Genomic DNA, 26,952 nt, shown 5'->3' with positions numbered 1-26,952 from the left:
CTAATCTTGCCTCGCCCCCCCCCCCATCCGAGATGCGGCTTCGTGTGGGCAGAATCCTAGGCGTGGATGGCCGCGCAGGGTGCCTAGAGCGGGCGCTGAGCCTGTAGTGACCGCCCTGCCAAGACCCCAGGTGGGTTGACCGGTGCAGAAATTAGACTCGGAAGCAACCAGCCTGGTCGTCAGCACGAGCTCGGCCGATTCCTTTGGTCACGGGCAAGTGGGTGCTAGGAGCACTAGCGCGGGGGTGGGGGGTGAGGAGAGACCAAGGCTCGACCCTCGGGAGGCGCCCAGGGAGAGACCCACGCGTTTTCCCAACCCCACGCGCTCAGGGGGTCGTGGAAAAGCCGGAAGGGGGTGGGGCGGCGGCGGCAGGGCCCGCGGGGCGGGGGCCGGGTGGGACCGAGGGGTCCGCTCTGCTCCGCGCGCGCGCGCGGAGCAAGCTCTCGGGGCGCACAGAGCAGGGCGCAGCACGCGGCCGCCGCTCGGGCCTCCCGCGCCGGCAGGGAGGAGGGAACGGGGAGGTGGGAGGTGAGAGGTGGGAGGAGGGAGGCGGGGCGGGTTGGGCCGGGAGCGGAGCGGGAGAGGCCGGGCCGGGCGCCCGACTTCCTCCTTCGGCCCCTCCCTCCGCTCGGGGGCTGGCTCCGTCCGGGAGGGGCCGGGGGGGGGGGGAGGGGGGCTGGCGGCCCACGTGACCGCAGCTCCCCGCCCAGGTCGAGAGACCCGGGCCGTCTACGGCGGGGCGGGGCCGACACCCGCGAGTCAAGTCGAGCCACCTGAGCCGGAGCCCCGAGGACGCCGTTGCTCCCCGCTGTCCGGAGCGCGGCGATGGGCCGGGGGAGCCGACCGCCCGCCCAGCGGAGAGCGCTGCCGCCCTGGCCGCCGCTGCTGCTTCTGCTGCTGCTGCTGCTGCTGCCGCCGCCGCCGCCGACTCGGGCGCTCGCCCCTCGGATCAGCCTGCCGCTGGGTGAGCGCTGGGGCGACCCCACGGGGGCGCGGGCTGGGGTCGGAGGGAGGGGAGGCGGCCGGGAGGTGCCCGTGCGGAGGCTGCCGTGACAAAGGAGGGAGGGAGGAGGGGGCCTGTCGGAGGCTTGGGGTCCATTACGACCCCTCCTCCTTTCGGAGCGCTGCGGGGAGAGAGCAGAGAGGGCAGCTGTGGGGCCGCCGGGCCCCTTTCTTCCCTTTTGGTGGGCGGGGAGGGGGTCTTTCTCCAGCTCTGTTGTCCCAGCTCGCCCCTTGGTAGGGCGCCCTTTTCGGCGGTGGCGCCCCCCCCCGCCCCGCCAACCTTTTCGCTCCCCGCCCCCCCTCGCCCGGTGCTGGCTACCCGCTGGTCCGCCTGCCCATCTGCTTGTCTTTGATGCTGACCAGAGCCAGCCGCTGGGCCGCCCCCGAGGGCGTCGCGGGGTGGAGGGGGCCGTACTTGCCGCCCCATAAACACTGGGGTTCTGGTATTCCCAGCAAGTCGCAGCAGGACTCCTGAGCTGCGGCGGGACGGGAGTCCCGTCCCCACTCCCAGCCTTTCACCCTGGCCTACCCGCGCAGTCCCGGCCCCCAGCAGGGTGGGAACCCTTCCAGGGGCCTGGGAGCGACCCCAGGGATGGGGTCAGCTCTGAGATACCGAAACCCAGGGAGAGACTCCTCCTTGGAGTGCTCTGGGAGTACCATCCTCATTGGTGGGGTCCCACACCTGGTGCTCACGCCTGCTTCAGTGGCCCCCTCCATTTCCAGCCATGGCTGTTCCCTCTTCTTACCCCCTTGGATCTGCTTCTCCAACTCCTCTTTGAAATCAGAGGGACCTAGATTCTAAGTTCATTTCTACTATTGGCCAAATAATTCCCTTATTCCTGTGCTCGGGTTATGTCATCTGCAAAATGGGCACAGTCGTAGGTACCTTGCAAGGTTATCTTGGAGATTTCATAATACTAGGTGAGTTCTGTGGGCACAAGGTTTATAGGGGCTCAGTAAATGTTGTTTCTCTAAGCCCTTTAACTTGTTGTCACATTGGAAGAATTTGAATAAAAGGCATATAAATCAGAGGTTACAGATTGGAAGCGTACCAGACTTTCTTCTCTTTATGGCATCCCCACCCCTGAAAACATTCTGTGTACAAAAGGGAAGAGTAGCAGAGTCAGCACTTAGGTTAAGTCAGGGTCTCCTGGCCTTCAGTAACCCTGTCTGAAACATTGCAAGATGGTATCCAGGAGATAGCTTGGGTTCAAATTCTTCTCGGCCATTTAGTAACCGTATGACCTTGAGCAAGCTACTGAACCTCTCTGGGCCTTGATTTCCTCATCTTTAAAATGGGATAATAATAAAGCACGTACCTCACAGTTGTGAGGTTTAAATACGTTTATGTTTGAAAAGTCCTCAGGACAGGGCTTGGTACATAGAAACCGCTCAGTAAGTGTTAGTCGTTGTTATTGTCAAGTGTTAAGCACAGGTTTCATTCTTGTACACACTGCACAGAGGCAGGTGACTGCCTGCGGTGGGGGCGGCGCTGGTTTGTTAGTTTGACCACAGTCCCTTGGGTGCTCTGTCTCATTAAGTGAGGATAAACAGGTGTATCCGGACCCAGGCCTACGGCCTTGCCACTTTGGGTTATGGCCACAATTGCCTTTACCCTTAGAACAAATACTCTGATGGACTCCGCTTATGGCCCTGAGCTAGCTCACAGAGTCATATCAACTGCAGCAGGTCTGGTGTCCAGCTCTGGAACTGGACGGGGACCGCTCAGAGGATAACTGAGAGGCAGGATCGGTGAGCTCTGAGTGGGAACCGAGAGAATCTGCGTCTGAAGAGCAGCTAGAACACTTGGTGGTTGTTACCCACGTAGCTCCCAGCCCTGAGCCACTTCCACAAATCTGACTGTTGCCAGGCTCCTGTCACACACCAGCACCCCCTACACAGGTCACTCGGTGCTCCGGTCTGGAATGTCTGTGTCACCCCCCCCCCCACACACACACACCCGTATGTTAAAGTCCGAACTCCCAGGGGACTGAGACGCAGGTTCACCTGTTAGGACTGGCGCAGACGCACCGCACAAAGGTGCCCCCGTGAGAAGTTCAGAGGGCCTAGATACGCAGTCGATACTCTGCTCTCCAAGCTGCGGATCCTAGAGAAAAAGACGTCCTGCTGTGTTCTTGAGGCTGGGTCTGCCCGAGGGGACCTCTTTTTCTAGCCCCCCTCCAAAGCCCTGGAATAGGTTAGCAGCACCTCTACACCTGAATTTGTGAGCACACATCCACACTTCACCGATGTGCACCACAGCTCGGAGCGCTGGCCTCCCTAGACGTCCTCCTGGCCCCTGATACCCCACCCGGGATGGAAGCCCCAGAGAGGAATGCCCCGGTGACTGAACGGACTCCCCCTCTGAGCGTGGCCGTAGGCAGTTTCCTGCCTCATCCCCGGGGGCTTGTTAGATGTTCCTGGCGGTGTGCCTATCCTGGGTAGGCCCATGGTGACCATGGGGACTCCTTCACGGAACCGGGAGACAGGCATGGAAGTAGAGACCGCACCCCCCTCCCCTGCCACCTGCCCTCTCCTGCTGAATTCCCACCCACGCTCCCGAGGGCCCAGATGCCTAGAGATAGCGGGCTATGTCTATGGTTTGGAACAAAATCTCCAGAAGTGGAGCGTCCAGTTGATGACGGAACCCTCATTACTGTCGATCTACAGCGGATTCCTGGGACTGTCAAGGAGGGGATCCCCCATTTGTGGTCTCATCCAGTGGTCAGGAGGGGGAGGAGGACCGGGGGCTCCAGGGCCAGCTGGCCGAGCAGAGAGGCCTTAAGAGGAAGTTACTCGTCTGTGGAAGGAACGCTTCAGAGGAGGGTGTGGAATTTTGGTTCTCTTGCGCTGGAAACTGCGGTTTAGAGTTCCAAGACCGAAGGCTCGGAAGAGGAGAGACGCCGAGTGGAAATGATGGCCCCGGTGTGTGAGCTGCAAGGCCAGTGCAGCCTGGCCATGTGGAAAGGAACAAAGCAAACCTTCTCCTTTGGCTCACACGAGTCTTATTGAGTTCCCTTCTTTGGGCAATTAAAAGGAGTTATTAATTTCCTCCTGCCCCAGAAGTGCCTGTCTGGAAAGCTCTGGACACAGTGTTTCCAAACCAGATTGGAAATAAATAAAGCCACAGGCCTGCAGACGGCGCTCAACAAAACGCCATTGAGCTGAGGAACTGGGCATTGGCACAGATCAGTCATTTGCCCTCTGACCCTGGAGCGGACCCCCAGGGGCATGGCTGCCCTGAGAAGCCCCCGGTGCAGGCTGCTATCAGAGTCCTGCCAGCCGGTTACCGGCCTCCCTCCTTGATGTGGCCTCAGCTCCACATGAGCGTTTGTCTTCAGCTGTGGCCTGTGGCCTGGCGTGTTCATGGCCCTTCAGAGCCAAGTGGAAAGAGCTGCAACTATGGGCGCTAATAGCCCGGCCTCGAAGCCTGGCCTGGCTCCTCACTGCACCACCTGGGGCAGGCTGGGAGTAACGGCAGGACCCTCCTCACGGGGCTCTGGGAGGGTTCCGTGAAATAACGTGTGGAAAGCGTTTGGCACCATGCCTGGCACGTGCTGTGTCCCCGGTAAGAAGGTGGAAATTCCCTGCCTGCCTCGCTTGGTGAGGTTATTTGCATCAATTTGGTTGACCCCGAGCTCGGCCTACACGCAGATCCTCGCCAGGGGATGGGATAGTGCAGATCCTACCCTCTGGCGTGGGGCCGGGGGGTTCCTGCTGAATTGGGTGCACTTTTCAAGTGTCTTGGTTCAGCTCTTGGAAATTCTTCTTTGCCCCAAGCACCTCCCCTGCCTGGGGCCGGACCGCACCTTTCCCTGCCCCCTGCCCCTCACCGCTTCCACGCTGCCCTGTGCATAACCCACATTCAGCAGAGTGTTGCAATGCCTGTATGCCAGCCCAGCAAAACTCTAAGCTTGCACAACTTTGGGGGCACATCTGGAGACACCTGCACGTTCATCCTCCACACAAGGGAGGCAGGATGACGCAGAGCCTGGAGAAAAGGCTGGACTCGGGTTAGGTTTTCAATCACTCTTTTCCTTTGTCCCCTTCTTAGAGGCCGTGGCCCGACCCCCACACCGCCATGGGTGCCCAGGATCTCAGGATTGGCCGAGAGGCCTCTGATGGGGCCCTCCCTGGGGTTGGTGGGTAGAGGAGCTTCTTCCGGACCCTCCCCAGCCCTCCCCACCCCTCCTCCTTGCATTCTGTCCTCCCGGCCGGGCCCCCCTCTGTCCAGGATGGAGCGTGGCTTACACTGTGGTAGCTGTCTTGGGACAGACGCCCGAGGTCCCATAAAGGCTCCGCTCCATCTCCAGCCATTCTCAAAGCCACAGGCAAGCGTTTTCTCTGCCTAGCCCTGTGCAGTCTCCCTGGTCATTTTCTAGCTGCCACTCCTGTGTGACCATCTCCACAGTATGGGGCAGGACCACCCCCCACCCTCAGGTGGCACAGCTGGTGTCCTCGTGTGTATGCTGCAGAGTTTAGTGCCTAGAAGGTGGAAGGTAAGGTAGTAAGTATAGAGCTACTGTGGGCACCGGGCTTTTAGTTTTCTTGTGTCACCTACACAATAGGTGATGTTATCCCTATTTATAACATAAGACAGCTGAGGTTCCGAGAGGTGAAGTATTTTGTCCAAGGCATGTGGCTCTGCACCCCTGGAATCTGACCTGTTCTCCATGGGATCTCTCTGGTCTGACTCATGGGTCCTCTGAAAAGACCATTTTGACATTTAGTAGGGTCCGGAGAGGTTGGCGGCCCGTGGTGAGGGCTTTTCAGTGGGGGTGGTAGACAGAAACCCCTCATGTTATCATAACTCTTGAACAGGGGCCAAATGAGCCCCCCTCTTTCTTGGCCTGCCTTGTTCATCCACTGATGAACGCTCCCAGGACGGAGCACCCGCTGTGTGCCGGGCTCTGGAGGTGGTAATGTTCCATCTCGCACGTATGAGGGGATTGAGGCCTGGAGAAGCCAACTCACATCGTCAGGGTCACGCATCTAGAAAGGTTTGGGGTCAAGCCTTGGGCCACAGCTCTCTGACTCGAGAACCACATTCTCTCCAGTACTTCAGTTGTGAAGTGTACAAAAGCAGCAAAATGGCCCAGGCTCAGCCCTGGAATAATTGATAGGTTATGTATTTCCATCTGGTAAAGAGATATATTGAGGTCACTCCCTGGATGCGAGCAAGGGGCCGGGCTGAGCCCCTGATGGCGTGGCCACAGTTGCAAGTACAGCCCGCTTAGCACACCTGGCCAGGAATGTTGTGTGCAGGAGACGGGCGGGGGGGGGGGGGGCAAACATCTGAGACACAGGTTTGCAAACTGGTGGGGGGCAGGGGGCAGCAGGCCAGAGCCAGCCTGGAGATAGATTTTCTTTGGCCTCCAAGTGTTGTAGGAAATTTTAATTAGTGTTGATCTTTAAAGCTCAGGACATTTTAAGTAAAAATCCAATTTTCCAGCTCTTCTGAAGATCTGGCAAGGCTGGACCTGCATTCCAGTTAGCGAAATGCACCCGGGGCTGAGCTGGAGCCACCTGGTCAGAGGGACTCCTGCCTCCAGGCGGCTGCAGCCCCACCTGCCCTCGTCCCCTCTTTCCTGCATCAGTGGGCGTCTGAGATGGCCAGAGTGCTGGGTGTTTAGTCAGAGCAGGGGTGAGGAGGAAGGAAGACAGTAGGAAGAGCTGGGGGCACGGGTAGGGTCAGTCCTGACTGTGACCCCCTAACCTGGGAGCAGGGCTTGGCACTTCTACGTGCTGCATTTATGTGGTCTTTGCAGCAGCCGCGGTGAGGGCTCCCTGTCAGAGACGGCAGGTCCCTGTTGGGATTGCACAGCTGGTCAGTGATGAAAGTCAGAGCTCCCACGTGGGCATCGAGGCTGCCTATGCAGGCCTTGTGACCTCTCTCTTGTCTCCCTGTGGCACTTTGCAGCGGCCACACTTCTGTCCGGGCCCTGAGCTTGCAGGACTGAGTGGTCAGTGCTTTGGGGAGGGGGCAGAGCAGGGGCAAGTGCTTCGCAGACAGCACTCCTGTGAGCGAGAGGCTTCAGGACCTCTAGGCTGCCCTCTTTGAATCTAGGGCCTTTCCCTGGACCAGAGTACCCTGAATCGGATCTTAGCATTCTGTCAGTCATTTGTTCAGTCGCATGTTCGTTGAACAGCTTGGGCCTTACCTGCCTGGACAGATGATACAAATATGACTAAGACCGTCCTGAGCCTCAGGAAGCTCTCAACTTGGTGGAGGAGACCGGCACAGAAAGCCCATCAGCAAACGATGTGACCGGTGGAGCCTTGAGAGGTGGGAAGAGGAAATGATGGGCACAGAGAAGGGGCCCTCGCCCAGCGGGGGATTCGGGAAGGCCTCCCAGAGGAGGTGAAACGCGGCTGAGTCTCACAGGAAGAGAAGGAGTTGGTGAGAAGGAAGGGCATTCCAGGCGGTGGGGCTGGCTGAGAGAGGAGACACAGGACCTTGAGTTGCAGCAGGGGAAGGAGACGTGGTGAGGGCTGGTGATTAGGGGCTTGGACAGTGGGGCACAGCTGAGGGTTTTATACAGGACAGTGACAGTTCCCAGAGAGACCTCTGGCTGCAGCATGGAGGCTGGGCTGCTGTGTCCTGGGTGGGAAAGGGTGGTGGCCTGGTCCAGGACCATGGGAGCAAGGATCATAAGGGGGATAGATTTAGAAAATATCGAGGAGTCAAAATGGGCAGGATTCGATTATGGATCAGATGTCCATGGGAGAGGGAGGAAGGAACCTGCCCGGGTTTCCCCTGGGTGACTGATGCCCACAGAGATACAAGACGCCAGGCCCGAGTGTGCGTCTGGAAGGGGGCAGTGGTGGACGGTGCCCATGGCGGGGCTCCCACACAGCGGGCTCCGGTGTGTTGGAGGAAGATCTGCCCTGGGTGGAGAGATTTGGGGGTTGCCAGCGTCCGGGTTGTTGAAGCGATGGGTGTGGTTGTGTGACCTAGAGGCCAAGGGCAGACCCCAGGGAACAGGAACATTCAAGAGGAAACCCTGGAGGGGCTGAAGGGAGGTTAAGAACACAAACGCTAGAGCTGCTAGCCCAGGTTCAAATCCCAGCTCCACACTCTTTGTGACCGGCTGACCGCGGGCCAGTCACATCAGTTGTAACCCTCATCTGAAAGCCACAGGTGGTGAGACCGACGTCACAACAGCCCTGCCAGGATCTCATGCACTGATCCGTCTGAAATGCTTAGTAGGTGCTCCAGGAAATTAGCTCTTGGATGCCCAGAAGGAGTGTGAGGGAGACAGGAAGTGACCCTTGAGGCCGGTGTGGTTGACACCAGGGGAACGGGACCTCCGTGAGGCCGGGGGGCTGCGGAGGCCGTGCCCCCTCGGTGTCTGAGGTTTGGCAGTGAGGTGATGACTGGGCCCTGGCGAGCGTGGAGCTGGTTGAGGCCTGGCTCCCAGTTAAGGGGTGAGTGGGAGGTGAGCACTGGGTGGCTCTTCCCTTCAGGAGTTTGGCCGCGACAGGGAGGAGGGAGGCACAAAGATTTTTAGGAGGGATATTGAAGGAAAAAAATCTGCTTTCTGAGAGGCAGAGAGGTTGATGACACAGGACTTGGCCTCTGAGGAGATGGGGCGGCAGTGGGAGATTGAGGCTGTCTATACCTGGTGGTCCCAGCTTCTTCAGAAGGAGGAAGGCGGACCCTGGAGCAGTCAGGAGAGAGGGGTGTTCCAGAAGAGCCAGTCCCTGAGCCCAGGCCTGGAGGAGCTGACCTTGGTCCTGGCGGAGGTCAAGCTCCCCAGGTGATGGCAGCTCAGACAGGTCCTGGGTGAGGGCTCTGGTGGCTAGATGGGTCCAAGGGGGGTGCGGCGGGGGGGGGGGGGGTCGACTGTGAGGGGCTAGGGGCCACCTGGTGATTCTGGCGGGAGCTCTTGGCTTACTCGCTTGAAGCCACAGCAGTGGCCATCTGGGAAGTGGGCTTCCCTAAGTGCCTGCTCCAGGGACATGGGATGCTTCTAGGCTGGGTTCCCTTGACTGCTTACCTCTTTCTTAGTTCCTCAGCAGGGGGAGAACTTTTGGCACACAACGCCTCTTCCCCTGCTGAGAGGAATCCTTCCCTGGTTGGGGACTCTGCCCTGGCACTGGCCTGGTGACAGCGGTTGGGCCCTCCATTTCCAGTCCATCAGGCAGCCCTGGCACAGCACCGGGCGGTGTGGAGGGAGGGAGGGAGGATGTGCATCCAGGGCGTTGGACGTGCCCCAGTTTGCTGCAGAGTCAGCGCTCCCGCCCTAGGGGTGGTGCTCCCGCGGGTACGACTGGAACCGGGTCCAAGGGTCCAGTGTGACGTCTTGGGGAGGAGATGCTCCAGCAGAGCCTCTTAGGAGGCTCTCGGAGACTTGCCCGGGGCCTGGACCCCTTTCTGGGGACTTTGTGACTCGAGCTGAGGGGCAGCCAGCCACCTCCCTGCACTGGGCGGGGGGGGGGGGGGGCCTTCCCGGCTCTTGACTCCGCAGAGGAGCTGGTGTCCCCTGGCCTGATCCTGCCGGGGCCTGTGGAGGGCAGGATGTTAGGGCCAGGTCAGCGTCAGCTGTGGTGCCAGGAGCCACCGTGGAGAGAAAGACAGGGTGGTGCTCTGAGTCATGGCCTTGCTGCAGCTCGTTGGCTGGACTGGGTGGGGAGGTGGGGACGGGGCCGAACCCTGTTCCCGTCTCACCTCAGAGAGCTCTAGGCTTCCGGCTGAGTCACAGGGAAGAGAAGAAACTCTAGCTGAGGCTGGGGGCTGAGTCGTTCCAGCATCACTTCCTGCTGAGAGCCCCAGGCCCCAGGGGTAGGGGAGCGGGGGCCCTGCAGGTAGTTCCCTCAGGCCCCGTCCAGCGTGCCCTCTCCAGCATCCTACCTTCCCGGAGTCCTGGAGAAGCCACCAGCTCGGGCCTGCCCGGGGTAGATGGAGAGGTTTCACCCCGTCCAGGGAGACCGGCCACAGCCTCAGGCAGCCCAGCTTTCTCCGTCCTGGACTAACCCGCTGGGTAGAGGACGCAGAGGATGTCTGAGCAGCACAGGCGGCCGAGGAGAGCACACGGGACGCTCTCTTTGCCACACAGAGAACAGCCTGGAAGCTAAGGCTGACCCTGAGGTATGGTTAAGGCTTCCAGGGAAAGGAGAACACAAACACCCTGCCAGTCACCTCTACACCAAAAGCAGCCCGGAGCGAACACACAAGCGCGGACAAGCCTTGTGGTCGGGTGCGCAGACACACGCACACACACATGCACACAGGCAAGCCCAGGCAGGGCCCACACAGACAGACGTCTGTGCGGTGACTCTGGAGGTGACCCCAGGCACCTGGGCGGGAACCAGCTCATGCATGCAACACGTACACCGGTCCGGTTACAGAGCCCTTGGTCCCTGGTGAGACCCCCAAGTGACCGCGACAGACCTAGGTTAGAAACCACCCCGTGTGAGTTGTTTTTACCGTCGAGGACGAGGGAGGCCCAGCTCTTGCAAACAGCCCTGCTCCTCAGGCAGCTCTTGCTGGGCTGGATTTTCCTGCAGGGCTTTTGGATTCTGGTTTTGACCCACTCGGGTGTTGATCGCGTGCCAGACGCCGTGCCAGCACTCAGCTAACGTGTGCAGGGCTGTTCTGAGTAAAGCTCTCGGTAGACGTGGGTTATTATGTCTGTTATTTACACACACGGTCTCCTTTCTTTTCGTAACAACCCTATGAGGAAAGGGGTTATTATCCCCATTTTCCAGATAAGGAAAGTGAGGCTCCAAGATGTTAAGTGGCTTGTCCTGGTGGCAGGTGGCTCCTGTGTGACAGGGGCAGTATTGGCACCCAGGTCTCTGAGTCCTGAGTCTGTACTTTTTTTTTTTTTCTTTTTTCAATTAAAAAAAAAAGTTTTTCTTTATTTTTGAGAGCGACAGAGTGTGAGCGGGGGAGGGGCAGAGAGAGAGGGAGACAGAATCCGAAGGAGGCTCCAGGCTCTGAGCTGTCAGCACAGAGCCCGACGTGGGGCTCGAATCCACGAACCATGAGATCGTGACCTGAGCCGAAGTCGGACGCTCAACTGACTGAGCCGCCCAGGCGCCCCAGAAATGTTTTATTTATTTATTTTTCTCTTTTTAATTTTTTTTCCTGAATTAAAATAATATCCCTTACTAATACTAGAGCAGACTTTAGTCTGCAGCTAAAACTACACTATTTGTGGCAAGAATCTGGCCTTAATAATATAACCGGCCCCCCAGCGTTTTATTTATTTTCAAGAGAGAGAGAAAGAGCACAAGCAGGGGAGGGGCAGAGAGAGGGAGACCCAGAATCGGAAGCAGACTCCAGGCTCCGAGCTGGAAGTACGGGGCCTGACGTGGGGCTTAAAACCACAAACCGTGAGATCATGACCTGAGCCGAAGTTGGGCGCTTAACTGACTGAGACACCCAGGCGCCCCGGAGTCTGTCCTCTTCATCTCTGTCTCGTCGAGGCTCCCAGTTGGGGAGGCAGCCCCACTGACTAGCCCTGGCGAAGTCCACAGGGCAAGTGGGAGGTCGTCAGAAAGCAAGGCCTTCAGGACGCCATGGCTTTGAGTGTGAGAGGCTCAGGGCGGGGGACGAAGGAGGAGAATGCCCAGAAGGGGAATGGATAGTATAGGGGGCCCCTCACCCACATGTCAAGGCATTTTCTGTCTGCCATTTCCATGACCGTGTTCCCCGCATGACTGGAGGTGCAGCCCGGCGGGTCCTCGAGCAGCTGGCGCCCTGGCTGTCCTTCCAACCTGGCTGCGCTCTGTCTACGTGACCCTTGGCAGATTTCCTCTCCCTTCCAGGCCGGAGCGGGGCCGAGCTGCCACCTGGACGGCAACCTTATCTCTGACCTTTGGTGTTTCTGTTTCTGGACGGATTCCAAGCACAGCCTCCTGCCTAGACTTCCAGGCCCCGCCCGCGGGAAACGAGCCTCCTGGGAGGGCAGATAAGCGTTGGCAAATTTGAGCCAGCCCTTGCTTTCAGAAAACCATGAAGGGGACGTGGAAGATGTTTGCCCTCGACTCTCTGACTCCTCGTGAGACCGCTGGGGGTTGTATTTTCTTTGTTATCCCCATGAAACGTAGGGGATCGCTAAAGGTCAGGCCGCCTACGCCGCCTGACAGGGGACCTGCGTGGTATCCTTCATGGTCTTTGGGAGTCAATTCGTAAATGCACGTTCTCAGGCCATCCCAGGTCAGTGGCGGCAGCACCTCTGGGGCAGGCCTGGACCTGGAGGTCAGACCTGGGCGACTTTGCACCCTCCCGGGAGTGGGAGCAGGCCTCTGCTGGCCAGTGGGAGGGGTCCCTTTACTGGCGTGACTTGGCTAGGAGCAGAGCGTGGAAATGTCAGGCTCCTAAAGGCTCATCACCGCACAATACAAGCCGCATGATCGGACCCTGTTGCGTTTGGAAATTTCACGGTTGGGAGAACTGGGGGATTAGGACTAGAAACTTTCTTTGGGTCTCCCAGTGTGTAGAGTGCTGGTAAGTGATGAGGAGTTGGGCGTTTGAGGCAAAAAACCTAGAGTCTCAGGCGATTCTGGACTTAAGAGTTCAAAGAGAGGCCCTGACCTCTCCGGACCATAGCTGTCCTGTAGTCTCAGTGCCAGTTTGGACACTAGACGTGAGGCAGGACTTACCCCATGAATTCCCAGTGCCGCCCCAGTTTAGACTCTGCTGTATGACAAGACTCCTAGCTGCAGAGCCACACACATTCCTGCACTGGCCACCTTGTGTCATCACCTTCCCTCACCAGGAGCCATTGTGAGGAGCAGCCTTGGGAACTCCGTCATCCTGTTTGCTGGCGGGCTGCTATCCATCCCATGTCCCATGAGCTTTGCTGGAACGTCCCACCTGAGGGTTTCCTTTAGCATTAGTGGTGAGGCAGAAAGCTTAGTTTCTCCAGAAAGGCTGCTGTGTGTACCTCCTCTTGGATAGTGAGAACAAGGTAACTTCATTTCCCTTTTCTCCCTGGCCACCAGGAGGCTCAGCCTTAAATGGGCACCCCATCCCTAGTAGCTGTTGTGAAGATCTCTCAGGACCTGCTTATGTGACTGTGCCCTTACTTTCTGGCTTAGGTGTTTTCTTCAGATGTGTGTGTTCTCCCTACTCCTGATTTTAGTGTTTCTGTTTCACTGTGTCCTTTTCTTCATTTTCTTGCCCTTTGTGGAGCCAGGCTGGGGGTATGTAAAAACACTCACCATGTGAAAGCACGTGAAGCCATCTTCACAACTGCTTTGTTGGCATGTTGCATTTTTTGCTTCCTCAGCTTCACGAGACGATATTTGCGTGCGTGGTCATAACCGACTGGTCAGTTAGGAGATACCTGAGCTTGGGCAGGGTGGCTGAGTTCTGCCTGTTTTTCTTTTCTTATCAGCTGCTTAGAATTTTTAGAATAATTTCTCTTCAAATCCATGAGTCACTCAAAGCACAAACGGTACCCTGGTTGGATAGGTATGTGTGTTTCTTTCTTTTTCTTCTTCTATTTTTTTTCCATTACACAAGAAGAACCAGCTTGTTGTAGAATCCAAAAAATAAGAAGGAAAAAGGAAAAGAAAATTACCTATACTCCCACCAGGGATACCAGTTTTCAGCACCCTGTGTGGTTCATCCTTCTGGATTTTTTTTTTTTTTCTGTTTATATTTTTCCCACACACACAAAAAAATAGGATCTAACTAGGCATACTATTCTATAACCTTCATCTTCACTTGGTGGGAGATCATTAGAATCTTTCCTTGTGTTGCATACTTTATAACAATGAAAAAGAGTTAAAGTTTATATCCAGGACATGTGCACATAATTTGTTTTTAAGTATGGGAAGTACTTACCGTGAAAAGCAGCAAATGCCTCTGTCCTCCCCAGCCCCAGGCCTTGAGAAAGGGACACCTTTTCGTCATTTAGACCTTTTGTTAATACAGTGGTTTCCTCCACGTGAAGTGCCTGCCTTACACCACTATTTCTTGGCTTGTCTAAATTATTGATTGGCTGCTGAGAAAAATAAGGCCTTCTCTATCCCATTACCCTTCACCTCCTCTGTTTTTCTACCACCGTATTGGGTTACTTCTGTAATTTAAAATATCATACTTCGGGGTGTCCGGCTGGCTCAGTCGGCTCTTGATCTCAGGGCCGTGAGTTCGAGCCCCACATTGGGGGTAGAGGTTACTAAAAAAGTAATAAAATAAACCTAAAGAAAAATTTTATATTAAAAAATTGTTTAATGTTTTTTATATCTGAGAGACGGACAGACAGTGCATGAGTGGGGGAGGGGCAGAGAGAGACAGAGACAGAATCCGAAGCAGGCTCCAGGTTCTGGAGCTGTCTGCACAGAGCCCCCACGTGGGGGCTTGAACTCATGAGCCACGAGATCATGACCTGAGCCAAAGTCAGACACTCAACCGACTGAGCCACCCAGGCGCCCCGAAAAGTTTTACACTTGAGCCTCAGTTTCTTGTTGCATTAACCACTGGCATTATCTTGCGGCCCTCTTCGCTCTCAGAAGAAGATAGAGACTCTACTTTTCCCTTAACTCCCCTGGCAGCCAGCATCACCGTGTGTCTATTGTTCACTCAAGTTCCCGAGGTCAGGGTCAGTGACAATTTACATTCTATTTAAAATCCCGAATCTTCCACGAGTGACTGAGTGGGAGCAAAGAGGTAAAGACCGGTGCCCCGTGTTTGCATCCCTCTGCCGTTTTAAATGAGGCTCGCTGCAGGGGCAGGGGGCAGGTTCACTGCAGGGGTAGGGGTGGGCTGTGCCCTGTAGATCCTTCTCCTTGGGTCTGATGCCACTCAAAGGCGGGTGTTCAACCTCCTTCCCTCTCTTGTTCTGTTACGTGCTCTATCTTCGTTTGCTTCATATCTGACCATGACTTTCTTGTATGCTTCTGTTTGCTTGTTTTCCTGGTGTTTCTAACACGACATCATTTTTTTACCATCTGCATAATACTCCATTGAGTGGAGTATTAATAGTGATGTGTTTTCATCTAGTCCCCTGTGGTTGGACACTTAGGTTGTTTCCAATTTTTCATTCATAGGGACGGTGCCGTGATAAACGTTCTTTTACATTCATCTCCATGCCTTTGTTTCTTATATAATGTTGGAGAGTCCAGGAATGGCGTTCCCCCTTAAGCCTGACCCCCTGTCCCCAGCCCCTTGCCAAGCGCTGCCTTGCTCACTCACCGTCAGATCGGCCCGTCCTAGAGGTTGGCAGAAGAGGTTTCTCGTGGGAGGTGTGGCTCCCAGGTTTATGTCTGTCTTCCTCTCCCAGGCTCTGAAAAGCGGCCATTCCTCAGATTCGAAGCTGAAAACATTTCCAACTACACAGCCCTTCTGCTGAGCAGGGATGGCAGGACTCTGTACGTGGGTGCCCGAGAGGCTCTCTTTGCTCTCAACAGTAGTTCCAGCTTCCTGCCAGGCGGGGAGTACCAGGAGGTGAGATGAGGCCAGGGGCTGGCCAGGCTGGGCAGAGGATGGCAGAGGGGAAAACAGAAAAACTGACCCTCTGGGTGTGAAGACGATGCAGACGGGTGGGGGGGGTGGTGGTGGTGCTGGGCACGTACATCCTCCGCTCCCCCTCCCACACTCCCCTTCTTTCTTCCTGCAGCTGCTGTGGAGCGCAGATGCAGACAGGAAACAGCAGTGCAGCTTCAAGGGCAAGGACCCACAGGTGAGCTTGTACCTGGAGGCCACCTGGGCTGAAGGAAGGCTGGAGAGGTGCACTGGGCCCGGCATGGAGGGAGGATGTGGGAGCCGCTGCGATAGAAAGAGTGTAGGCTTCCGAGGTGGCCGCACCTGGGTTTGGCCCTGTCCTTGTTATCTCCGTGACCTTGAATGAGGAGATTTGCCTCTCTGAGCCTTAGTGTCTCCACCTGTAAAGTGGGGCTAGTGATGCCTACCTATCTCAGGTCTTGCTGTGAGGATTCAGCGAGCTGATACATACGAGGCACCTGGCACCTAATCAGTGCCAAATAAATGTCAGCTTCCAGCAAGAGCAACGATTGGGTGGGGTGGGAGTCCTGTCCCCCCACAGGTGGTGTGATGGAGCAGAGCTGACAGATCCTGGTGGGGTTTTGGCCAGACCACTGCGTATGGGGTCTGGTCCAGCCTGGGAGTTCTCCTGGAGGGCTCCCCACTATTCCCAGAGACCTCCCTACCCTGCACGCAGCAGAGGGTGGCTAAGGTGAAGGGGAGAGAGCACCGGAGTGGAGTTCAGACACAAGTTCAAGTCCTGACTGCCCATGACTTCTTTTATTTGACAAACGTTTACTTATTAAGCACTTGGTCCATGCCCGAGTACTTTTTTTTGTTCAAAAAAAAGTTTTTTTAATGTTTATTTTTATTTTTGAGGGAGGGAGAGAGAGAGACAGAGACAGAGACAGAGACAGAGACACACACAGAATCCGAAGCAGGCTCCAGGCTCTGAGCTGTCAGCGCAGAGCCCCACACGGGGCTCAAACTGGAGAATGGCAAGATTATGACCTGGGCCCAAGTCGGATGCTCAGCCGACTGAGCCACCCCGGTGGCCCCCCCTTTTTTTCTTTTTTAAATTTATTTATTTATTTCGAGAGAGAATGAGCATGAGCGGGGGAGTGGCAGAGAGAGAGAGGGAGAGAGAGAGAATCAGAATCAGGTCCCGTGCTGTCAGCACAGAGCCCGATGTGGGCCTCGAACTCACGAACTGAGATCACAACCTGAGCCGAAATCAAGAGTCGGACGTTTAACAGACTGAACCACCCAGGCGCCCCTGTGCCCAAGTACTTTTATTTTTTTTTTTATTTTTTTTTTATTTTTTTTTTTTATAAACGTTTATTTATTTTAGGGACAGAGAGAGACAGAGCATGAACGGGGGAGGGGCAGAGAGAGAGGGAAACACAGAATCGGAAACAGGCTCCAGGCTCTGAGCCATCAGCCCAGAGCCCAACGCGGGGCTCGAACTCCCGGACCGCGAGATCGTAACCTGGCTGAAGTCGGACGCTTAACCGACTGCGCCACCCAGGCGCCCCCCAAGTACTTTTAGACACTGGCAACGTAACAGTGAAAAAGAAGAAACAACAACAGGCAAAACTGAGCCGCTTGAACAGGTAGTCAGGCCACAGCTCGTTAAGAAAGGGACATTTGCATCAGGACTGGACAGTGCTGAGGGAGTTAGCTGTGGGATTCCTGGAGAAGGGGCAGGACTGGACTTACTCTGAGCGAGGTGTTTGGGGAGCCACCAAAGGGCTGGGCAGGGGAGTGACATGGTGGCATCTGTTTTGAAAGGGTTGCTCTGGGGGCACCTGAGCGGCTCAGTTGGTTAAGCATCCGTCTCTTGGTTTCGGCTCAGGTCATGATCTCACGGTTCATGGGACCGAACCCCGTGTCACGCTCCGCGTGGTCAGTGCAGAGCCTGCTTGGGACTCTCTCTCCCTTCCTGTGCCCCTCCCCTGCTCTCTCTCCCTCTCTCTCAAAGTAAATAAACTTTAAAAAAAAAAAAAAAAAGGGAAGAGTCCCTCTGGCTGCCATGGTGGAGAGTGGTCTCCTTGGGGCAGGGGCAGAGGGAGGGAGACCAGACCGGGGGGGTACCAGTAAAGGGAGTGAACAATGGTCAAATTTTGGATGTATTTTGAAGATGGACCCACCAGGATTTCCTGGTGGGGAAATGGGAGGTGTGAGGGATGAGTTGGGGCTGACGGCCGTGCGCTTTGGAGCCTGAACAGCTGAGGGGGAGAGGTCTGAGAGGAGGAAGTTTTGGGGGAACGACAGGATGCTTGGTCAGAGACACCCGTCAGACACCCTTACAGAGGCAATCCATGAGTCTGGGGTCCAGGGTCCTGCTCTGGGCTGTGGCTTCCTCACGAGGTGGTGGGGAGGACCAGAGGTTTTCCCCGAGGTTCCAAAGAAGACCCTCAGGGGCCAAGACAGCGCAAGAGGGAGGGATCCTGTGCCTTCACTCTCAGGCTGGAGAGAAGTTTCCGGAACACAGATCTAGTGGAGCCCCTGGGTTCCCCTCCAGTGCACACTGTCCGTGGTCCTCAGTCTACCCTGCCCTGGGAGGCTGCTGGGTTCTCTTTTGCTCTGGGATTTGAGGCGCACCGGAGAGCAGAGGCTTTACCCACCACGCCCCCTCCCCCACCAACTGGTGGTGAGGGCCTGGCGGTGCCCCCTGGTGGCATGCTTGGGCCTGACAACCTCCTCCCTCCTCCCCCAGCGCGACTGTCAAAACTATGTCAAGATCCTCCTTCCGCTCAACAGCAGCCACCTGTTCACCTGCGGCACAGCGGCCTTCAGCCCCGTGTGCACCTACATCGTGAGTGTCCCCCTCCGCGCCAGGAGCCGTTCTCCAGCACCGATCCCTGGTCAAGGGCAGGAGCCAGGGCCAAGCTTCTAGGGAACAGTGGGCTCTGAGAGCCCTGAGGCCCCGCCCCACATCTGGTGGCCGGGTTGGCCTGCAGGGGGAAGGAGGGGTGCCTGTGAACACCCTGGCTGACCCAGGACACCACCCCTTGCTTCCTCTAGCTGTCCCCTGCCCTCACTCAGCTCCGAAGCCCACCTCGTGCACCCCTCCTCGCACACGCTCTTGGCGTTTCTGCTTTTCACCCGCCTGTGGCAGAGGGCGGCACTTTGAGGCAGCGGGTTGCAGCACGGGAGTCAGACATGCCCGGGTGTGAATCGCATTGCTGCCCCTTCGAGTCCCGTCTAGTCTCCTCTGTGGCCCCTGGGGCCGGTAGGGCCCACCACACAGGGCCGCTGCCAGGCGGTGCCAGCACTGTGCCCCCGGTGCAGAGATGAGGGTGGTCTGCCTCCCACCTCTCCCCCCACAGAGCTGCCTTCTGGGGCACACCTCCCTCCTTTCCCTCCAGGGCCACGGGCTCCTTGGTGAGCCCCTGAGCTCTCCTGTCTGCTTCCCTGCAGAGTGTGGAGAACTTCACTCTGGCACAGGACGAGGCGGGGAACATCCTCCTGGAAGACGGCAAGGGCCGATGTCCCTTTGACCCCAATTTCAAGTCTACGGCCCTGGTGGTTGGTGAGTATTGGGGGCAGAGTGGCAGGATGGGCTCACTGAGGCTCCATGTGCAGGGCGGGGTGGGGGGGGTGGGTCCCAGGCCTGAGCTGGTGGGTTCACGCCATGCTGATTCCCAGGGGGCACGGGGCGACCCTTGGCTGCCCTTGCTTTGGCTGTTCCCAGTTGCCGCTCTCTTCCCTGTCCACCTCAGGCGCGGTGGGCAGTGCTGGGGTCACTCCGGGCCCTGAGCAGGCGGAAGGGGCCGTGCCGAGGGACCATTCCCATGGGAACGTTCTCTTGGCAGACGGTGAGCTGTACACTGGAACAGTCAGCAGCTTCCAAGGCAATGACCCGGCCATCTCCCGGAGCCAGAGCCTCCGCCCGACCAAGACCGAGAGCTCCCTCAACTGGCTCCAAGGTGAAGTCCTCCCCACGCACCCAGTGGGCAGTCCCCGGAGCCCAGGGAGGGGCGTGCTCTCCCTGCAGGGCCGAGAACACTCTCCCGCCTGTCCGGGATGCCCGGGCTGACTCTGTGCTCCCCGTCGGCCCCCAGACCCAGCGTTTGTGGCCTCAGCCTACGTTCCCGAGAGCCTGGGCAGTTTGCAAGGGGACGATGACAAGATCTACTTCTTCTTCAGCGAGACTGGCCAGGAGTTTGAGTTTTTCGAGAACACCATCGTGTCCCGCATCGCCCGCATCTGCAAGGTGAGGGACGGGCCGCCCCGGAGACCCCAAAGGCTCCTCGGGTACAGGATCAGGAAACGCCAGGAGATGGCATCTCCTGTCCTCCAGGAGGAACAGCTTGGCTAACTGCTTTTCTCTCTCTCCTTTTAAATGAGAATAGCTCTTAATGTTTTTTTTCCTATTTAAGAAAATGTGGAAATACAGAAAAGCGTGCACAACAGTCACTTACAAGGTCAAGAGGCAGCGGACCATCGCGATCCAGAGCATAGTCTCAAACCAGGCTGCCTCGGTTCAAACCCCACTGGGTCCTGTGACCTTGGGCAAGTCCCGTGCCCTCTCAGTCAGCGTCCTCGTCTGTTCAGTGATGTTGCGTGGGTAAAATCCATCCACAGAAAGCTCTCAGGAGCGTGGTACGCAACAACTAGATGTGGACCGGGTTAGCGTTGGAACCCTGCTGCCTCACCACAAGTGACCACGCTGTTAACGTTTTAGAACGCCCCTTGGGAATCTTTTTTTGTATATGCGTAAATATGTACGTATTTGCGTTATTAAAACGCCGCTTACAAAGCAAGAGTTCTACTGTAATGCGGGTATTTAGGTGTTTGCTGGGAACCGTGACCTCTTTCCCTGCGTGTAGGCAGACCCCTCTCTGTTTCTGGCTGTTCCACGGTGAGGGAACTGTCCTTTACTTGGCCGGCCTCCTGGACATTGCCGTCAAGTCCTCTTGATTTGATTTATTTATTTGGTATATTTAAAGTTCCTTTATTTATTTTGAGACAGAGAGACAGCACAAGTGGGGGAGGGAGAGAGGGAGAATCCCAAGCAGGCTCCGCACTTGTCAGCGCAGAGCCCCTGTGCGTTGCTCGAACTCACAAACCTCAGGATCACTACCTGAGCCGAAGTCGGACGCTCAACCGACTGAGTCCCCCGGGCGCCCACTTCTTGCTTTTAAATGGAACTCGGCCCCAGCCGTGGCTTGCCCTTCCCAGGGTCTGGGTCAGCTCCCACTACCACTGGGGAGGGGCCGCAAGGGGCACCAGGCTCCCCCTGCCTCCCAGCCCCCGCCCAGGCTGAGCCCAGTGTCTCTCCCCCTCCCCCAGGGTGACGAGGGTGGCGAGCGGGTCCTGCAGCAACGCTGGACGTCCTTCCTCAAGGCCCAGCTGCTCTGCTCGCGGCCCGACGACGGCTTCCCATTCAACGTGCTGCAGGACGTCTTCACGCTGAGCCCCAGCCCCCAGGACTGGCGGGACACCCTCTTCTATGGGGTCTTCACATCCCAGTGGTACAGCCCCCGGGGACCTAACTAGAGATGGGACGGCCGGGGGGTGACGGGACTGGGGCCCAAAGCCGGCCTTGGGGCTAAGCCGGCCTCATGCGGAGCCCCGGGGCTCCTGGGTTAATCCAGCCATTTCCACGGTAGGCACAGGGGGACCACGGAGGGCTCCGCCCTCTGTGTCTTCACCATGAAAGACGTGCAGAAGGCCTTCAACGGCCTGTACAAGGAGGTGAACCGGGAGACACAGCAGTGGTACACTGTGACCCACCCAGTGCCCACACCCCGTCCCGGAGCGGTAAGTGCTGCTCTCTGCACCCGGGTGGGGTGCGGATGACAAAGGTCCCCACACCGTGCTGGGCTCCTTGGGCTTCTCTGAGCCTGTTTTCTTGAACGTGGGGACAAGAGCCAGGCCTGCTTGTCTTACTGGGTTACATGTGGCTACGAATGCTGGAATGCCGTAGCCCTATCTAGAGTGAGCAGGCGTGTGCCCATCGGGACACTTAGTGCACGCTTCTGTCATTGTCCCTGCACCCGCGTCTCTCCCCTGCCCAGCTGTGAGCTCCTCCTCTAGCTGTTGAGTGACGCGCGGCCCGGCCGTGGGGATATCGTCCTTCTTTCCATCCAGCTTAATAGGCTGCCCATAATGGCAGCCTATTGCCATTGGACCTTGAAACAGGGATTTGAGTGCCGGGGGTTCATAAGGGAGGTGATTCAGAAAGCACCGTGAGGGAATAGGAAAGCTAGAGGAGGAAGCAGAGCCAAGGGAGGGCGTCCCCGAGCTGTCACCGTCGTGGGCACCTGGGGCCCTGGGAGGGCACCTTCATGCCCCCCGCACTAGGAGACCCTGGTTAGCCTAGGCTTCCTTCCGGCACTGGTGAAAGGTTGCTGAAGCAGCAGAAGCGTGGCATGCTTCCTGAGGCCTGGGGGAGGGCGAGGGGCCTGGGCAGGGAGGGGAACCCTGCCGGCCGGGGCCCCTGGGTGCCCCACACCCAGGCTTCGCCCCGGGGCCTCCCGATCGGTGTGCTGGCTCCCTGCAGCACCGCGGGTGACGTGCAGTGGCGTCTGCGGGGCGGGCGGGTGGCCCTGCCGTCCACCGCGGGGGCAGGACCTGGCAATCCTGGCAGCGGCCACGCGGTTCCCGCCCTGCTGGCCGCTCTAAGCGGCGCCGGCCTCACGCCGCCGCCTTCTCCTTCAGTGCATCACCGACAGTGCCCGGGAGAGGAAGATCAGCTCGTCCCTGCAACTCCCAGACCGTGTGCTGAACTTCCTCAAGGACCACTTCCTGATGGACGGGCAGGTCCGCAGCCGCCTGCTGCTGCTGCAGCCCCGCGCCCGCTACCAGCGCGTGGCCGTGCACCGCGTGTCCGGCCTGCACCACACCTACGACGTGCTCTTCCTGGGCACCAGTAAGTGCCCGCGGCGGGGCGGGCTCGGGCTCGGGCTCGGGTGACGCGGCTGTGGGGCTGTGGGCCTGAGCGCTGTCCGTGTTCCAGGCGATGGCCGGCTGCACAAGGCGGTGGGCGTGGGCCCCAGGGTGCACATCGTCGAGGAGCTCCAGATCTTCTCGCCAGGACAGCCCGTGCAGAACCTGCTGCTGGACGCCAGCAGGGTGAGCTGGAGGAGGAGCCCGGGGAGCACGCCCGGGTGCCCCTCATTACCGATAAGCGGGCCCCAGCCAGCTTCTCCCTGGCGCCTGCAGGATGGAAAGTTCCAGTCTCGTGGCATGAGCCAACGGAAAGTGGGGTGCCCGGGGGCGTAAGAGGAGGCCCCCTGGGGAGTGGCTCTGGTGGGCACGCGAGCCAGGTGCAGCTGTGCGAGGCGGCCCCGGCCGCCCATGCGCGCCTCTCACCCCCCGCCCCGTGTCTGTGCAGGGACTGCTCTACGCTGCCTCCCACTCAGGCGTAGTCCGGGTGCCTGTGGCCAACTGCAGCCTGTACCAGAGCTGTGGGGACTGTGTCCTCGCCCGGGACCCCTACTGTGCTTGGACCGGTTCCAGCTGCAGACACGTCAGCCTCTACCAACCTGAGGCGGCCTCCAGGTGAGAGCTTCTGCAGGCCCTTCCCATCGTCCCACTTGTCCATCCTGTGCTCTTGGCCTCAGAGCACCTTCCACAGGCCCTCCTTTTTTTTTTCTTTTTTGTAAACATTACCCTTCTGACTCTCAAAAGGGTTCTGGCTTGGGCAAGAAATTATGTTTGCCTTACCCATTCGGTAGTGTGAAGTGTCGCAGCAATGAAAAATTCGCGTGCAAATTTTTCTTTAACAAAGAATAAGGGCTACGCAACAATCCGTTAACAAAACCCATTAAAAATGGCTTTCAAGAGAACTAAGGTTGTAAAATGTTCATATGGAAAACCTAAAGAGTGGAGAGAAGCGTAAACAAAATAAAAACTGTCGCTAATCCCACCACCTAGAGAGAATCCCAGTGAGATTTTGATGGAAATATAGCCTCCCAGACTTTTCTCTATATATGTAAAATACAAATACATGTGTTTTATTTATTTTAATTTTTTTAATGTTTTTTTAAGAGCAAGGGGGGGGAGAGAGAGAGAGAGAGCGAGGGCGAGAGAGCGCGCTAGTGGGGGAGGGGCAGAGAGCGAGAGGAAGATAGAATCCGAAGCAGGCCCCAGACTCCGAGCTGTCAGCACAGAGCCCAACGTGGGCCTCAACCTCAACAAACTGTGAGATCATGACCTGAGCCGCAGTCGGACACCCAACCAACCGAGTCACCCAGGCGCTCCAAAATACATGTATTTTATTTTATTTTATTATTATTTTTTTTAATGTCTTAATGTTTATCTTTGAGAGAGACAGAGACAGAGCATGGGTGAGGGAGGGAAGGGCAGAGAGAGAGGGAGACACAGAATCCGAAGCAGGCTCCGGACTCCGAGCTGTCAGCACAGACCCCAACGTGGGACTCGAACCCACAAACCCAAGATCATGACCTGAGCCAAAGTCTGGCTCTTAACTGACTGAGCCACCCAGGTGCCCCTACATGTATTTTAAATAAAGATGGAGGGGCGCCTGGGTGGCTCAGTCGGTTAAGCGTCCGACTTCGGCTCAGGTCACAATCTCGCGGTCCGTGGGTTCGAGCCCCGCGTCAGGCTCTGGGCTGATGGCTCAGAGCCTGGAGCCTGTTTCCGATTCTGTGTCTCCCTCTCTCTCTGCCCCTCCCCCGTTCATGCTCTGTCTCTCTCTGTCTCAAAAATAAATAAACGTTAAAAAAATTTAAAAAATAAATAAATAAATAAATAAAATAAAAAAAATAAAGATGGAATCTGTCCCCCTTGTAGTGACCTTGCTTCACACACATGGAGACCTGGTGCCGATTTTATATTTCAGAGAATCACATACGAGTACACACATGTCCACCTGGAAGGATGCACCACAAATACTCCCCATCACGGTTACCAGATGGTGGGTTGTGTGTGGCTTCCGTAGTGTTTTCAGCCTTTGTACTTGGTTGAGTTTTTAGGTTTTCTGAGTGTATCAAGAATGACTTTTAAGGGGCTTCTGGGTGGCTCAGTCGGTTAAGCGTCCAACTTCGGCTCAGGTCATGATTTCAAGGTTTGCGAGTTCAAGCCCCATGTCGGGCTCTGTGCTGACAGCTCAGACCCTGGAGCCTGCTTCAGAGTCTCTGTCTCCCTCTCCCTCTGCCCCTCCCCCACTCGTGCTCTGTCTCTATCTGTCTCTCAAAAATAAATAAAACCATTAAAAATTTTTATAACAGGTTAGAAAAAAGAATGACTTTTATTTTTTATTACGTTTTATGTTTTCTAAAAGCTCATATTGCTTTCGTAATTCAGGGGAGTGTGACGGTAACTTGTATTTAGAATAGATAATGTATAAATAGAGGAGGTGCTGGCTCAGAACCTACAGGTGGGGAATCAGCATGGGGAAGCTGCCTTTTTACTCCTGCTTTGGTCCTGGTCGTCCCTGAGCCCCCCTAGGCCTTTGGCCAGGCCTGGGTCTGCAGGGCCACGTGATGGCCTGGCTGCACTGAGGAGGGCGGTGGGGGGTGGGGGGGGTGCGGGGAGGGGCGATGCAGGCTCACAGTGGTTTCCTGGCTTATCCCAGACTGTCTCTTGGTCCCCAGGCCGTGGATCCAGGACATTGAGGGGGCGAACGCCAGGGGCCTCTGCAACACGTCCTCAGCCCGGCTTCCGGCTCCTGTACTAACAGGTAAACTGCCCTGTCCGAGCTGGAGAGGTGGGGGCCAAGTCCACTGAGAAGCCTTCTGCAGGCGACGGTGGGTATAAATGCCCTTCCTTCTGTCCACGTCCCAGACTCAGAGTCCCCCGAGTTTTCCATCATGGTACAAGGATCACAGTCCAGGGAGAGGCGGGTGAGCTCGGGGCCACCGTGGATGCCGGGCCCCCGCTGACCCCGTGCGTCTTCTGTCTGTAGGCGAGAAGCCGTGTGAGCGGGTCCAGTTTCAGCCCAACACGGTGAACACGTTGGCCTGCCCCCTCCTCTCCAACCTGGCCACCCGGCTCTGGCTCCACGACGGGGCCCCTGTCAACGCCTCGGCCTCCTGCCGCGTGTTGCCTACTGGGGACCTGCTGCTGGTGGGCGGCCAGCAGGAACTGGGGGTGTTCCAGTGCTGGTCGCTGGAGGAGGGCTTCTGGCAGCTGGTGGCCAATTACTGCCCAAAGGTAGCAGAGGACCTGATCGCGGACCGAGCAGACCGGAGCGGCGGCGTGCCCGTCGTCATCAGCACGTCGCGGGTGAGCGCGCCGGCCGGCGGCAAGGCCAGCCGGGGTGCGGACAGGTCCTACTGGACCGAGTTCCTGGTGATGTGCGCGCTCTTCGTGTTCGCTGTGGTGCTCCTGATTTTATTCTTCCTCTACCGGCACCGGGGCGGCATGAAAGTCTTCCTGAAGCAGGGGGAGTGTGCCAGTGTGCACCCCAAGACCCGCCCTACGGCGCTGCCACCTGAGACCCGGCCGCTTAACGGCGTAGGCCCCCCTAGCACCCCTCTCGACCACCGAGGCTACCAGGCCCTGTCAGACAGCCCCCCGGGGCCCCGCGTCTTCACGGAGTCCGAGAAGAGGCCGCTCAGCATCCAGGACAGCTTCGTGGAGGTGTCCCCGGTGTGCCCCCGGCCCCGGGTCCGCCTGGGCTCTGAGATCCGGGACTCCGTGGTGTGAGAGCTGACTTCTAGAGGAGTCCACCTTGGCTTCAGAGGCCGTGAGTGCTCAGAGGGGGTCAGCCGGGCCTCCGCTTCTCGCGGAACACAACTGTGGCGCCCGACCCTCGGGAGCGATGGAGCGGGCCACGTAGCGAGGCCCCCTCCGACCCACAGCCGCGGCCCCGGAGGTCCCAGCTGAAGATGGGGGCCTGCCTCGATGGACAGAAGAGCGCTCCCTGTGTAAACTGAGCCCTTTGTTTAAACAACGGAAAATGTGAAACAGGAGTGAGGAGGAGACAGCCCGGAGCCCCAGGCGCGCACGCAGCCCCTCCCCGCAGCCTCAGCCTCGGAGGCGTGGGAATTCGCCCGAAGTGGTTGTCTGAGACAGAGCTGGGCACCCCCACCGGCTGGCCTCTTCCACCTTCTGCCTTAGCCTGCCGCCACCGGCTGCCCCTGGTCTCTGCCGAGGCAAGGGCCGGATCGGGCTCCGTGCGTCCTGCCTCGACGGCTGGCCGGCCCATTACAGCCATCATCCCGTCACCTCAGGGACCGGGGGGAGGGGGGGATGCCACACCGCCCCCGCAGCCCTCCCAAGGCCCTGGGCTCCGGCTCACCTGCTGGACCTTTCCAGCCTGTATCAGGCTGTGGCCACGTGTGAGAGGGGGCAGCGCGAGCCCGGGAGAGAGTTTGTGACGATGGACGCCTTTCTCTCGGAAGCCTGCCTTCCTCCACCCCAGCCTGCAAACCTGTGTCCCTTTTCCCCACATCTACCCCAGACTCCCCCCTAAACCTAGTCCTCCCCAGAGTCCATCCCCTGTACCTTGCCTGCCCCCATTCTAAGGTATATGGACACTGCCCAACACAGGGGCCCTGAGTTTATGTGGGTTTTATATTTTTTTTTAATGA

At 57.6% G+C, this 26,952-nt stretch overlaps 1 protein-coding gene across 1 annotated transcript in view; it reads left to right on the top strand.

Annotated features, from left to right (window-relative positions):
* The window catches only part of SEMA4B (semaphorin 4B), a 39,550-nt gene extending 12,598 nt beyond the window's left edge, over positions 1 to 26,952 (top strand). Inside the window, exons 2-15 of the mRNA XM_030317344.1 lie at positions 711 to 964; positions 15,243 to 15,406; positions 15,579 to 15,641; positions 18,162 to 18,260; positions 18,866 to 18,977; positions 19,261 to 19,374; positions 19,510 to 19,661; positions 20,741 to 20,922; positions 21,061 to 21,211; positions 22,112 to 22,322; positions 22,410 to 22,525; positions 22,788 to 22,954; positions 25,012 to 25,097; positions 25,323 to 26,952. Coding sequence (XP_030173204.1) covers positions 826 to 964; positions 15,243 to 15,406; positions 15,579 to 15,641; positions 18,162 to 18,260; positions 18,866 to 18,977; positions 19,261 to 19,374; positions 19,510 to 19,661; positions 20,741 to 20,922; positions 21,061 to 21,211; positions 22,112 to 22,322; positions 22,410 to 22,525; positions 22,788 to 22,954; positions 25,012 to 25,097; positions 25,323 to 26,065 — 2,499 coding nt within the window. The 5' untranslated portion in view covers positions 711 to 825 and the 3' untranslated portion in view covers positions 26,066 to 26,952. The remainder of the gene's footprint in view (positions 1 to 710; positions 965 to 15,242; positions 15,407 to 15,578; positions 15,642 to 18,161; positions 18,261 to 18,865; positions 18,978 to 19,260; positions 19,375 to 19,509; positions 19,662 to 20,740; positions 20,923 to 21,060; positions 21,212 to 22,111; positions 22,323 to 22,409; positions 22,526 to 22,787; positions 22,955 to 25,011; positions 25,098 to 25,322) is intronic.

Source organism: Lynx canadensis, chromosome B3, assembly GCF_007474595.2.
Source record: "Lynx canadensis isolate LIC74 chromosome B3, mLynCan4.pri.v2, whole genome shotgun sequence".
NCBI lineage: Eukaryota > Metazoa > Chordata > Mammalia > Carnivora > Felidae > Lynx > Lynx canadensis.
This window is presented reverse-complemented; position numbering and strand designations above follow the sequence as displayed.